The sequence below is a fragment of the Myotis daubentonii genome, chromosome 3 (assembly GCF_963259705.1).
Source record: "Myotis daubentonii chromosome 3, mMyoDau2.1, whole genome shotgun sequence".
Lineage (NCBI taxonomy): Eukaryota > Metazoa > Chordata > Mammalia > Chiroptera > Vespertilionidae > Myotis > Myotis daubentonii.
The window spans coordinates 199,485,251-199,498,401 of NC_081842.1; the positions used below are offsets into that span (position 1 = coordinate 199,485,251).

At 46.6% G+C, this 13,151-nt stretch overlaps 1 protein-coding gene across 7 annotated transcripts in view; it reads right to left on the reverse strand.

The window, feature by feature from the left end:
- Positions 1-8,457, reverse strand: part of TMEM39B (transmembrane protein 39B) — a 23,469-nt gene extending 15,012 nt beyond the window's left edge. The window contains exons 1-5 of one of the 7 annotated variants that reach the window (XM_059690380.1): positions 7,821-8,457; positions 6,078-6,204; positions 5,091-5,310; positions 4,436-4,519; positions 3,970-4,124 (exon numbers count right to left, since the gene is read on the reverse strand). In XM_059690380.1, the coding sequence (XP_059546363.1) occupies positions 3,970-4,124; positions 4,436-4,519; positions 5,091-5,310; positions 6,078-6,204; positions 7,821-7,824 (590 nt within the window). In that variant the 5' untranslated portion in view covers positions 7,825-8,457. Of the gene's footprint in view, positions 1-776; positions 1,049-3,969; positions 4,125-4,435; positions 4,520-4,635; positions 4,716-5,090; positions 5,311-6,077; positions 6,205-7,820 lie in introns of those variants that run through there. The other 6 variants (XM_059690382.1, XM_059690381.1, XM_059690385.1 and 3 more) reach the window with 6 other exon arrangements.
- Positions 8,458-13,151: the final 4,694 nt, after the last annotated feature.

The window sequence follows — 13,151 nt, forward strand, 5'->3', positions numbered from 1 at the left end:
AAAGACTGAAGGAAGGGAGAGAAGAAAGGGAGAGAGATGAGAAAATATAAGGGGAACAGATAACCAACCTATGAGGTCTACCATATGATGAACTGACGTCCCAGAGAGAATAGAAAACATGAAAGGAGCCCTGACTGGTTTGGCTCAGTGGATAGAGTGTCAGCCTGAAGGGTGCCAGGTTTGATTCCGGTTAAGGGCATGTACCTTGGTTGCGGGCACATCCCTAGTGGGGGGTGTGCAGGAGGCAGCTAATCGATGTCTCTCTCTCTCATTGGTGTTTCTAACTCTCTAGCCCTCTCCCTTCCTCTCTGTAAAAAAACAAACAATAAAATATATAAAAAAAAGAAAACATGAAAGGAAAAATATTATCAAAGAAATAATAGAAGAAAATTCCCTTGAGCTGAATACCTAAATCTCGTGGTAAAAAAAATCCTAGAGCACTAATAAGATGAATGAGGAAAGTTCCACACCAGACACACCCTGGTGAAATTTCAAATAATCAAAAGTTAAACAGAATATCCCTAAAAGCCTTCAGAAAGAAAAAAAAACAAGTCATCTACAAATAATTGGAATCAAACTGGTATTAGTCTTCTCTTTAGAAACATGGGATACCAGAGACAATGGACCAATATCTTCAAAATTCTGAGAATATGAATTTAGAAATCTACATTTAGCTGAATCATCAATTAAGTATAAGGGCAGAATAAAGACAATTTTAGACATGCAAGGACTCAGAATGTACATAACTCCCATGTACCCATTGTTAAGAAAATTACCTGATTATGCATTCCAGCAAAATAAGGGAGAAAAACCAAGAAAGAGGAAGACATGGGATCCAGGAAACAGTGGATCCAACCCAGGAGGGCAGCGTAGGGAAGTCCCAGGCTGAGAGCTGTACATCAGGCCTAAAGAGCAACCACTCCAGACTGGAGCAGGAGGATGGAGAGCTCCAGGAGGGATGTCTTTTGGGGGTAAAATGAACTCCAGGCAACAGGTAGCATGATTGAGAGGCTGGATAAACTGGAGGATATGTTGAAGGCCCATCATTCTTTTGTCAACAAGAAAAGAAAAGGCAATTAGAAACTCCAAGATGAAAAAAAAAGCTGTATAAGAAAGTTACAATCTAAATATGAAGCAAACTAAACTATGATAATGATTTTAAGCATTTGATGGAATGTAAGAAAAGAGAAACCATTTGACCTAGACACTAGAACATTCTTTTTTTAAGAGGCTCAAGATTATAATTCAGTTAACTATAGAGAAGGAATGTCATCTATGCATACTACTTGGCCCTACACTAAATGATGTTTTCATATTAATAACATCAAGTCTACTTATTAATTTTTAATTTTTAGAATGAGACTTAGACAAAGAATGAAAGACTTTAATGTGTTTATATACAAGAGTGTGAATGTCAAGCTTGACAGTATAAGAGTATAGTTGCCAGGAAGTGAGAGGAGGAAGAGGGTGAAAAAATGGAATGGCAGGGTTCCTAATATTCTTCTTTTTCATAAAAGGAATTAAGACACTGACTACTATTGATGGAATAAAAAAGACAGGCATTTTCATATTACTGAAAATGATAACCAATAGGAAACTAAAAATAATAACTTATCAAACACTGGAAACAGTAGGGATGGAAGGGTGAACTAAGTATTTTGTTATTGCATGTGCACCTGTATGCATGTGCATATATGAGTGTGTGGTATGTATGTATATGCAAAGGATATTTATTTCCAGGATATACAAGAAACCAGAAATATTGGTGGCTACCTCTGGGGAGGGAAACTGTGTAGCTGGGAAAAAGGAGTCAAGAGAAGACTTTTTCATTCATATTCTTTCATATCTGTTGAATTTTTGTTTTTATTAATTTTAGAGAGAGAAACAGAGAGAAAAACATCCATTGGCTGCCTTCTGCACGACCCCTGCTAGGGATCAAATCCACAACTCTGGTATGTGCCGCAGTTAGTGTGCAGTATTTATACCTGCTGAATTTGAACTATGTAAACCTTTATCCCAATTATAATATCAATAAATTTTTAAAAAGAGTAAATAAAGGTATAAAAATACTAGAATTATGGAGGTGACCTGAAAAACATTTAACACCAGAAACAGTGACAGGGATTGTTTTTGAGAAGTGGGACTACTCAGGGGGGTGGAGTTGGAGGCTATTTACCATTATAAGGTTTTAGAGTACTGGACTTGATTTTTTTTATGCGGATTTTTTTATTATGTTTGCAAAAAAATAAAAAATAATGCAAGATATAAACACTAGATGATGTCTGTATCCAAGGAGAATGGACTCACTGGAGAATAACTAGAAAGGGTCAAATTCAGGCAATCGTTGAAAATTTAAATCAATACAACCATTTTGGAGGGTCAATTGCTAATAGCTATCAAAGCTGGTGTGGCTCAATTGGTTGAGCATCGTCGCTTGCACTGAAGGGTCCCTGGTTCAATTCCCAGTCAGGGCAAAGCCCAGGTTGTGGGTTTGGTTCCAGGTCCAGGTGAAGCAACCTATCAATGTTTCTCTTTCACATTAATGTTGTTGTTTTTTCTCTCTCTCTCAAGTCAATTTTTAAAAACATGGACATAACTTTTGATGCAGTAATTCTACTTCTGCAAATCTGTTTTACAAAAACACTGAACAAGTGTGCAAAGATGTATGCAAAAGAATGTTCCCTGCCTCATTAAGTAGGGAGAAACTAGGAATAACTAAAAAAATCTACTAATAGAAGACAAAACAAAGTGTGAAAAATCTATACAATAGAATGCTATCAGGCCATTAAAAAAAGTGAGGTAGACCATATATATTGCCATGAAAAAATATCCAAGTTATATGATTATGTGGAAAATGTAATCAATTTTACAACATCATGCATAGTACAATCCCATTTTTGTTTTTAAAAAAGTATGTGTGTAAATCAAAACCAACCAACCAACAAACCAAAAACAAACAAAAGTGTATTGTGTTCTAGCACACACAAAAAGGAAGGATATGCAAGCATGTCAAACTCGAGTTTGACATGCTTGCAGAAAGTAATGGTTTTCTAGGGGACTGAGATTATGTGGACTTTCATTTTCTATGTTAAAAGCTCCTATAAAGTTTAATGTTTGTATATGACATGTGTCACTCTTCTCATTATAAACTAGATATAACTGAAGCAATAGTGATGGGTCTCCTCCCATGACAGTGCCCTTTTGGTTAACCAGGGTAGAGAGGGAGAAGTGTCCAGCTATGAAGCTTCCCAGGGAACAGGCTGGTCCAACTTAGAGAAGCTCATGCACCAGAAAGCTCAGGGGTTGGGAAATAACTGTTAATGCCTAGGCAGCCAGGAGCCTGTCCCATGAACAGCCAGAGTAGACACCTTTCCAAAGCCCTCCCCAATCCTAGGCCAGGAAGGGGCAGTCCTGGGCTCCTCTCAGACACTATCTCTCCATCTTCGACAATTTGGGTTCTGGCAAGATGGAGGGAGAGAGTGACCAAAACAGACAAAGACAGACATATACACATGCATGTGCAGACACACACACACACACATGCTTCATGCATAGACACACACAGGTGCTTGCATGCACACAGACCTAAGGGAGGCACCAAGAGCTTACATAAACACTGTTATGTACAGAGACAGACAGAGAACCAGAGAGAAAGGAAAGGAAGAGAGGAGACAAAGTACATGCACTTCCCTCAGGAACCTTCCCTTGGGATATACACTCAGATTTGAGTCCTATTCTGACTCCCCCTTGGTGGCACCTTGGGTAAATGATGCCATCTCAGTTTCTGCTCCTGTGAAAGGCGGCTAATCGCTCTGATCGCAGGGGGATGTTGTCTGACAATGTGAGAGAACATTGTTGCTGCCTTGCCTGGGAGTCTTCCAGGTGTGGGGGCCTGCTGACCCAGCTACACTCAGGGCAAAGGTCAAGAACCAGGTGTCAGGCAGTGAGGGGTGAATGAGGGGTACTCACGGATAGCAGAGGAACAGGAGGTTCAGGAAGGAGTAGGTCCTGAAGAGGTGGATGAGGGAGCGGCACAGACTCCAGCCTGTTGCCGTGAGAACGGTGAAACGGGTGAGGAACAGCAGGATGGAGCGAAAGAGGGAGACCTTCCCCCTCTGAGAAGCCTGGGTCAGGGTGAGATAGGACAGGATGGGGCCTTGGATGAAGGCCACAGAGGCTGTGCCCAAATCCCTCCCGGCATGGCCTGTGCCCCACCCAGGGAAACATGGGGCTGCAGCCGCGGCAGAACCTGGCAAGGGGCGCCCGCCTTGACACCCAGTAAACTCCAACGGCCAAAGGGATGTGAGTAATGTTCTTCAACCAAGTCCGAAGGGAGCCCCAAGGAAAGGCCTCAGGATTGAAGGGCTCCACGTATCTCCTCGGCACCCCCGGGGAAAGGGCGTCCCAAAGTCCCCAGCCTCTAGGACCCAATCACCTCCTTCACGATGGACCCAATGAAGCGGCGGCCCAGTACGATGGTGGTCACCATCAGCAAGTTGAAGTCGATCAGGTGGAAATTCTGTCGGGGGCAGAGGCCTGGGGGTCACGTGGGGCCCCCTGCCCATATACAATCTATTCTCAGATCCACCTCCCCCTGCCCAGTCCTTTCCATAGGGACTATCCCCACTCTCTGACCTTCATAGGCCTCCAGCTGAGTCAGGACAGGAAATTACCTAGAGTAGAACAGGACCCAGAGGAGGGAAGTGGGAACGTCCCTGGAGATAAGAGAGTGGTGTGTGAGCCCCCTTGCCCTAGTCACCCTGTCCCTGTCCCTGAACTTCTCGTTCTGCATGGAGATCTTTCCACTCCTTGATACACTCACAGATGTCTATGCTTCATCTCCCCCACAGGACTTAAGACTGTGCTCCTTTAGGCAAAATCTGTTAGATTCATCTCCACCTTTACAATGCCTGGTGTGGTGCTGGGCACATTAGGGGTGAGAATTCAGGAATCACCAGTTTCCTGTTCTTTCTACACTTCCCTTGCCCAGCATGAGGCCAAGCCGACAGGGTGCTAGGTAAGCTGTGCTAAACTGAAACCAAGCATACACTCACACACACATACACAGCTGGTCCTAGCTGGACACCTACCAGGGAGGTGTGGGAAGGCGGGTGGGAAGGTGGGTACCACCACACTGTCTTGTAGATATTGATGTAGTGAACGAAGAGGGCTATGAGCTGGCAGAAGAAGAGCTGCAGCTCAAATAGAATGCTGGCTTGAACTGGCAGCTCCGGGATCTTGCAGTGTTGGAGGGGAACGACTGTCTGGGTGGCCAGTGGGGGGCTGGAAAGGCCCGTCCCAGAACTGCTCCTGGGGACAGGAAAGGAAAACATCAGGAGCTGACCTGAGAACCCCACCAAGGGCTTCTGAGGCACAGGATGGTGGGGTAGGATCAGAAAAGCAGTTCATGGCAAGAATGGAGTCCTGATCCTACATGTCAGACATAGGGGCTGACAGAGCCTTTTCCTATCCCTAGTCTTGTTCAGGCTACCCAACATCCCCCAGGAAGTAAAAATTTATTAGGTCCATTTTACAGACAAGGAAAATAGGAGGCCCAAAGAGGGGAGATAACTTGTCCAAGCCACCAGCAAATCAGCAGCAGAACTGTAACTAGAATCCAGGCCTTTGGATTTATTACACTACTAGAGGCCTGGTGCATGAAATGCATGCACTCGTGGGAGGGAGGAGTCCCTCAGCCCGGCCTGTGCCCTCTCGCAGTCTGGGAGCCCTCAGGGGATGTCCGGCTGCCTGGCTCAGGGCTTCTGGCTGAGTGGTGCTCCCCCTGTGGAAGCGCACTGACCACCAGGGGGCAGCTCCTGCATTGAGCCCCCTGGTGGTCAGTGCATGTCATAGCGACCAGTCCTTCCACCATTCGGTTGATTTGCATTATAGCCTTTTATTATATAGGATGTCCCACTGCAACTGTACAAATGACCCTCCTCTGGGTCTTTTCTGCTGCCTTCTGAGCCCCCTCTGGCATCTGGGCTATCACATTCTAGAGCTCAGTCAGGGACAGCTTTGTCCTTACTATCCCTGTGAGCCCACAGTGAGGGGCAAGACACAGAAAGGCAGTTTACCTGGTGCGGGAACGGACACTGGTGACTGATGCACTGGAAGTGTGGCCCCCACCAGAGCCCCCGGAGGACCCTGGCTCACACAGCGGATTACGACAGTAGGATGTCCTGTTGGGACCTCTTCGTCCTCCTGTGGGACTCAAATAAGGTAAATCCTCAAGCCAAAGGGCATATATCAAGGATAACAGCAGTGATCCTGCCTACCAGTTTACCTGCTGTCTCACTTTACCATTTAATCACAAAGACCTATGATCTGGCTCCTGCCTACCTCTCCAACCTCATCTACCATTCTCTGCCTGCCCCCATGCTTCAGCCATCCTGGCCTCTCTCTCCTTAAGCAAACCAAGCTTATTGCTACCTCTTGTACTTGCTGTATCCTCTGTTCCGAGAGCCCTTCCCTGATTGCCATTTTGGAAGTATCTGCTTCATAATTCGTTCCCACCCCCACAACAATTCACTCTTGGAATTTTTCTTATTCATTTGTTAACATACTTATTGTCTGTCTTACCCACTAGTATGGAAGGTCAGTGAGGTCACTACATTCACGTCTTCTTCCGCTGTATCCCCTCCCCCTACCACAGTGCCCAGCATTAAGTAAATGCCCAATAAGTATATATTGATGAGTGATGAAACCTGCAGGGTAGGTTTTCCATAGATTCGGAAACTGAGTTTATACTGTGTCACAGGCAGTTTGGGGGCTGGGTCCTGTGCTCTTAGCTCTGGTGTATGCTGGTCCATTCAGATACTACCCAGTTTCTATAGGCTGACAATTCTGGGCAGTCGTGAAGTTTTTCCCCTCCAGGGCCTGAGATCCAGCTCGAGGGGCATCGAGGGGCATCCTGGTGTCTTATGGTCAAGACCCAGGGCCTGAGCACAGGGCCAAGGATGTGGCTTTGGGAGAATGGTGTGTTTGTGGACCCAAACTTGGACCCACCATCTATTTTCTCTAGCCTTAGCAGTCTAGCCCGAGCTCCCAGGCTCCATCCTGCTAACAAGCACCACCCCAGTTCTAGTCAAGGTTATAGCTTTGTTTATATCCCTTCAGGGCAACACAGCAGCTTACACAACACATGCCTTTTGCCCTAGTTCCTCAGTTTGGAAGCTTTTCCCACAAGCCTCTACAAAGCACTTGTCCTCGAACTCTGCCCCTCAGCCAGCCCCCAGCCCAGAAGCTCTGTTCGCACACTATTATACTCGGCTTAGAAGATCCCACACAAATACCTTCACCCCAAAAGCTCTGCATACCTAGTCTCCTCTCTTTAGAAGCTCTGCACCCACACAAGCACCCTCAGCCCAGAAGTCCCGCCTACACACAATTGTCAGCCCAGAAAACCCGCCCACGAGCCCTTAAAAGCTGCGTGTACCCAGAAGCCTCGCTCCAGAATGGGGTTCCCTTAGTCTAGGTCTCCTTCCCGCCCCACCGCTTCCAGCAGAAAGCCCCCCAGCCCGGAAGGACGCCCCCGCCCCTAGGCCAAGGCCCCGCCCACGCCTAGCCCATCCTCACCAGAGCCCAATCCTCCACAAGACCCCACCCCGCACGGGAAGCCCCGCCCCCGGATGCCCCGCCCCCACAAGAGGCCCCACCCCGCAAAGCGACCGGAGGGGGCGGGGTCCCTCTGCGCCCGGATCCCCTCCCCCGCCCCTTGCCGGGATCCGGTCCGCGTGGGGAGCCATGAGCAGCCTGGCCACCCCAATCTCCGCGCCGCCCGTTCCCGGGCCGAGCCGGGCCCGGCCCGCTCTGCTCACCCATCTCCTCCCCCCGGCGCGCTCTGCTTCGCCGCCGCAGCTCCTGCGGGCAATATGTCGGAGGCGACGGCGGCCGGGAGAGGACTAACCGCCGCAGCCCGGTCCCGGGGATCGGCCGCGCGCTCCCGCCTCGCCGCTATATTTGCATACGAGGCCGGGCTAGAGGCTGGGGGCGCGCTTCTTAAAGGGGCCGCCTGGACAGAGGCGGGGCCTGCGGGGTCTTTGTCTCGCAGTCCCCCACGCCCTTCCTGCCGCTGCTGCGGAAGAAACCCGAGAGGCAGGGGAACCCACGTCCTGCTGCTCCGTGCGTGCCTTCTCCCCGCATCTCTCAGGCCCGAGGGCGGGGCCCGGAACCCGCCTCCCGTCTCAGTTCCTGCCGGGGATGGACTGCATCCTTGAGTGGCTCCCAGGCTCCCCAAACTCAACCCCTTCCAAACTGGGCTGTCACCTTTCTCTGCGGCCTTGTTGCTCTTTGGTCCACTCCAGTCAAAACCTGGGAGCTATTTCCCACCTCCCTCGGCACCACAGCTAATCTTTTACGTAGGTACGTAGTCTTGCCAATCCTAAGATCTATCAGTGGTTCTCAACTTTCTGGCCCTTTAAATACAGTTCCTCATGTTGTGACCCAACCATAAAATTATTTTCGTTGCTACTTCATAACTGTAATGTTGCTACTGTTATGAATCGTCATGTAAATATCTGATATGCAGGAAGGTCTTAGGCGACTCCTGTGAAAGGGTCGTTCGACCGCCAAAGGGGTCGCGACCCACAGGTTGAGAACCGCTGGAAGTATTTTACATCTGACCCTACTCCCCTGACACCACCTGTTCAAACCCTGACTCTGCCGGTTCCCAGCTTTGAAATCCTGTTTCTTGTCCTTTCTGATGAGGCTGGTAATATTCATGTGGTAGGTCTTGGTGAGGGTTACATGAGATAATGCATGTAGAACAGAGTCTGTTTTATACATGTTAACATTATTATGGCAAGCACTTAATGCAGAGGACGCAATCAATAAATGAGCTACATTTGTGATGGTTTCTTCCCTCATAAGACTTATAAGCTGTGTTAATCACCTGGTAGCTCCATCGCTTAGCACAGTGCTTGGCTCGTAATGGAAGTTCAAACCTGGCCAGGCAGCGCGGTTGGTTAGAGCATGGTCCCATACACCAAGGCTGCAGTTATGATTTAGTAGATATTTAATTGATATTCAGAGCTTACAGTCCTGGGAGATGGACATTAAATGAGTAAATTCGGTAGTATGTTAGAAAGGAATGATTGCTGTGCAGGAAACAAGAAAGGGGAGGGCAGGTGGCAATTATATACAAGGCAATTAGGGTAGGCTTCACTGAGGTGACTTTTGAGCAAACACATGAAGGAAATGAGTGAATTAGTCAGGCATATATCCAGAGAAAGGGGGCATTCCAGGCAGAGGAAGTCAGCGGAAAGGCCCTCAGGCACAAGCATGCATGCCTGGTGTGTTTAAGAAACAGCAAGGAGCCGAACCGGTTTGGCTCAGTGGATAGAGCATCGGCCTGTGGACTGAGGGGTCCCAGGTTCGATTCCGGTCAAGGGCATGTACCTTGGTTGTGGGCACATCCCCAGTAGGAGGTGTGTAGAAGGCAGCTGATTGGTGTTTCTCTCTCATCGATGTTTCTGGCTCTCTATCCCACTCCCTTCTTCTCTGTAAAAAATCAATGAAATATATATATATATATATATATATATATATATATATATATATATATATATATATATATATATATATTTTTTTATTGCTTTTCAAGAAATGTTGAAATGTGGGGAAGGGAAAATCTTTTCTAAAAATGCAGCTAGAGCCCCAGCCGGTTTGGATCAGTGGATAAAGCATTGGCCCTCAAATGAAGGGTCCCTGGTTTAATTCCAGTCAAAGGCACATACTTCGATTGCAAATTCGATCTCAACCAATCCATGTGTCTCTCTCATATCAATGTTTCTCTCTCTCTCTCTCTCGCTCTCTGTCTCTTCCTCCTCCACTCTCTCTAAAAATCAATGGAAAAATATCCTCCGGTGAGAATTAACAAACAAAATAAGTTCTAAAAATGCAGCTGGAGCCCTGCTGGTGTGGCTCAGTGGTTGAGCATCAACCTATGAACCAGGAGGTCATGGTTGGATTCTTGGTCAGGGCACATGCCTGGGTTGTGGGCTCTGCTGGGGTCCAACCCCAGCAGGTCCAGGGGTCCCCAAAGGTGTGGACGGAGTTGGCGAAGAAGGAATGACACGGAGACAGCGTTCAGTTGATCAGCAGCCTAGCCAGGATCTCTAGCCAAGTTCTGGTCAGGAACTCCAGCGAAGTTCTGGTTAGGATCTCCAGCCAGATTCTGTATCCATGTTCTCTTGCTAGGTTCTCCAGCCAGGTTCTGTAGCCATGTTCCCTCGCTAGGTTCTCCAGCCAGGTTCTGTCCAGGTTCTCCAGCCAGGTTCAGTCACCAGGTTCTAGTCAGGTTCTCTTGCCGTGTTCTATCCAGGTTCTGTAGCCAGGTTCTGTCTCTAGGTTCTTCAGCCAGGTTCTCTCTCTAGGTTCTGTCTCTAGGTTCTGTGGCCAGTTTCTGTCCAGGATCTTTTGCCATGTTCTCTCCAGTGAAGTTCTTCTGTCTCTAGGTTCTGTGTAGGTTCTGTGTCTAGGTTCTGTCCAATAAAATATATTTTAAAAAAAAGAAACAGCAAGGAGGCCAGTGTGGCTTGGACGGAATAGACAAGAGATCAGGATAAGAGAAAGGAGGAAACATAAAGGACTGTTTAGCTTTATTCTGAATGAGATGGGGAGTAATTGGAGGGTTTGAACTTCCATTTTTATTGATTTTTAGAGAGAGAGAGGAAGGGAGAGAGAGAAACAACTATTTATTGTTCTGATTATTTATGCATTCATTGGTTGAGTCTTTTATGTGCCCTGACCAAGACCTAGCCCGCAGTCTTGGTGTATCAGACAACATTCTAACTGAGCTCCCTGGCCAGGGCTGAACTTCCATTTTTAAAGAATCACTCTGGCCTGCTCTGTGAGAATAGACTGTAGGGTCACAAGGGTGGAAGCAGGAAGAGCAGACATGAACCTATATGGCAATGACCTTAGCAAGAGATGTTAATGCAGTGGTTCTCAACCTTCCTAATTCCGCGACCCTTTAATACAGTTCCTCATGTTGTGGTGATCCCCAACCATAAAATTATTTTTATTGCTACTTCATAACTGTAATTTTGCTACTGTTATGAATCGTAATGTAAATATCTGGTATGCAGGATGTATTTTCATTGTTACAAATTGAACATAATTAAAGCATAGTGATTAATCACAAAAACAATATGTAATTATATATGTGTTTTCCAATGGTCTTAGGCGACCCCTGTGAAAGGGTCATTCGACCCCCAAAGGGGTCGCGACCCACAGGTTGAGAACCACTGTGTTAATGGTTGGTATCAGATTGAGGGAGGTGATGAAATATGGTTGGATTTTGGATTTGAAGTGAAAGTCAACAGGATTTGTTGACTGATGGATAGATGTGTGGGAGGGAAGATAAAGGATTACTCCAAGGTTTTTAATCTAGACAAATGGAAATGTGGAGTTTAATTCCACACATACACATTTGTTATAGATTTTACAACAAGTCAGGCCTTTCCTTCTGGGGGAAAAAAGGCCTGGAAATGGTGGGGTTGGGGTGCGGGGGAGGAGAATGACCAGGTCACAAAACAGAGTAGAAACCAAGGCAGATATTTGTTTTCCCAGCTAAAGAAATTCTGGTGTGTGTGGGGGGGGAGGTTGGGGGGGGCGGGCGGGGAGGTTGGGGATTAATGGGGGGGGATGAGGACACATTTGTAATACCTTAACCAATAAAGAAATTAAAAAAAAAGAAATTCTGGTAGGAGAGCTAGTTCTGGCCTCTTTAGAGCACTACAATTGAAATGTATCTCATTAATTTCTGAATCCTTAAAGCCTAATACTACCTGGTATATGATAGGCATTCAAAGTAAGTATTAATTCAGTTGAATTGAGATAATGGCAAAATGACTCTTGAAAGGAATGCCTATTGAGAAGGGAAGCTAAATAGTTTCAGGAATATTCCATAGAAGCCTGAGGACAAGCCATACCTGGGAACTCATTTTAACTCAGGTCAATAAACTTTTTGGAGCATCTATTATATCCTGGGCACTAGAGATACAGAGATGCCACTCATTATTTGGGGAGACAGAAGAATCAATAAATTATGGTACAATGTGATAATATCAGTATGTATCAAGTTCAGAGGTGGATGGAAGGTGACTAACTCTGACAGGGATGGTAGGCAAGGGAAGGCTTCCTGGGAGATGACATCAGAGCTGGTTTCTGAGAGATGAATAGCAGTTTGCCCGTTATACTCCTACTAAAGGCCCAGTGCATGAAATTTGTGCACTGGGGGGTTGTCCCTCAGCCCGGCCTACACCCTCTCGCAGTCCAGGAGCCCTCAGGGGACGTCCAGCAGTTGGACATCCTTAGCGCTGCTGTGGCTTCTGGCTGAGCAGTGCTCCTGTGTTGAGCATCTGCCCCCTGGTGTCAAGTGCTTGTCATAGCGACCCATCATTTTGATGTTTGGTTGATTTGCATATTAGCCTTTTATTATATAGGATGGGAGGAATAGCTTGAGTCTGGTAATTGTCTTACTGGGGATGGCAGCAGAGGACTGTCTTGCTGTGCACTTATTATGTGGAAGGTGCTACACCTTGTACATGGCGAATACTCAGTAAATGTTTGCCAAATTGCTTTTAGGGCATTCAAACAATCCAGGGTAAGAGCTTGCTCAAATTAACTGTTTTGCGTGTGACCCATTATCTGTGGCTCCTGCCCATCTTGTACAGGTTGACTATTGATTTTGCCTGCCCAGCATCTATTCATTCCTTCTTCTGGTAAGAAACCTATAATTTTCTTTGGGGAACTACCCTTTCTACCACTCAGTTTATGAGGTTTTGTGGGGCTGCTTTACTCTGAAGTTCCAGTGTGGGCAGATGCCCTGTCCTGTTGGATCAAAACATTCCATTCCTACCACTCCAGACAGTGACTGGCTGTGTGTGTATGTTTGCGGGGTAGTGGTGTTAGTGCCTAATGCAGCCAAATGCGACATAACCCTAGGATCTTTGCTAGAAGTATTGGGAAATAATTTTAACTTCTGCGATGGCTAAGCAAATTGGTCATAAACAGAGTTGTTGGTATCTTGCTACTGTTGGGAGGAGCTTAACTGACAATGAAGGAAACACAGCTATACCTGAAGCCATTATGGACTTTTCTATTACAAAACTCTAGTTTATATTTGGTGTCTGACAACTGCATCT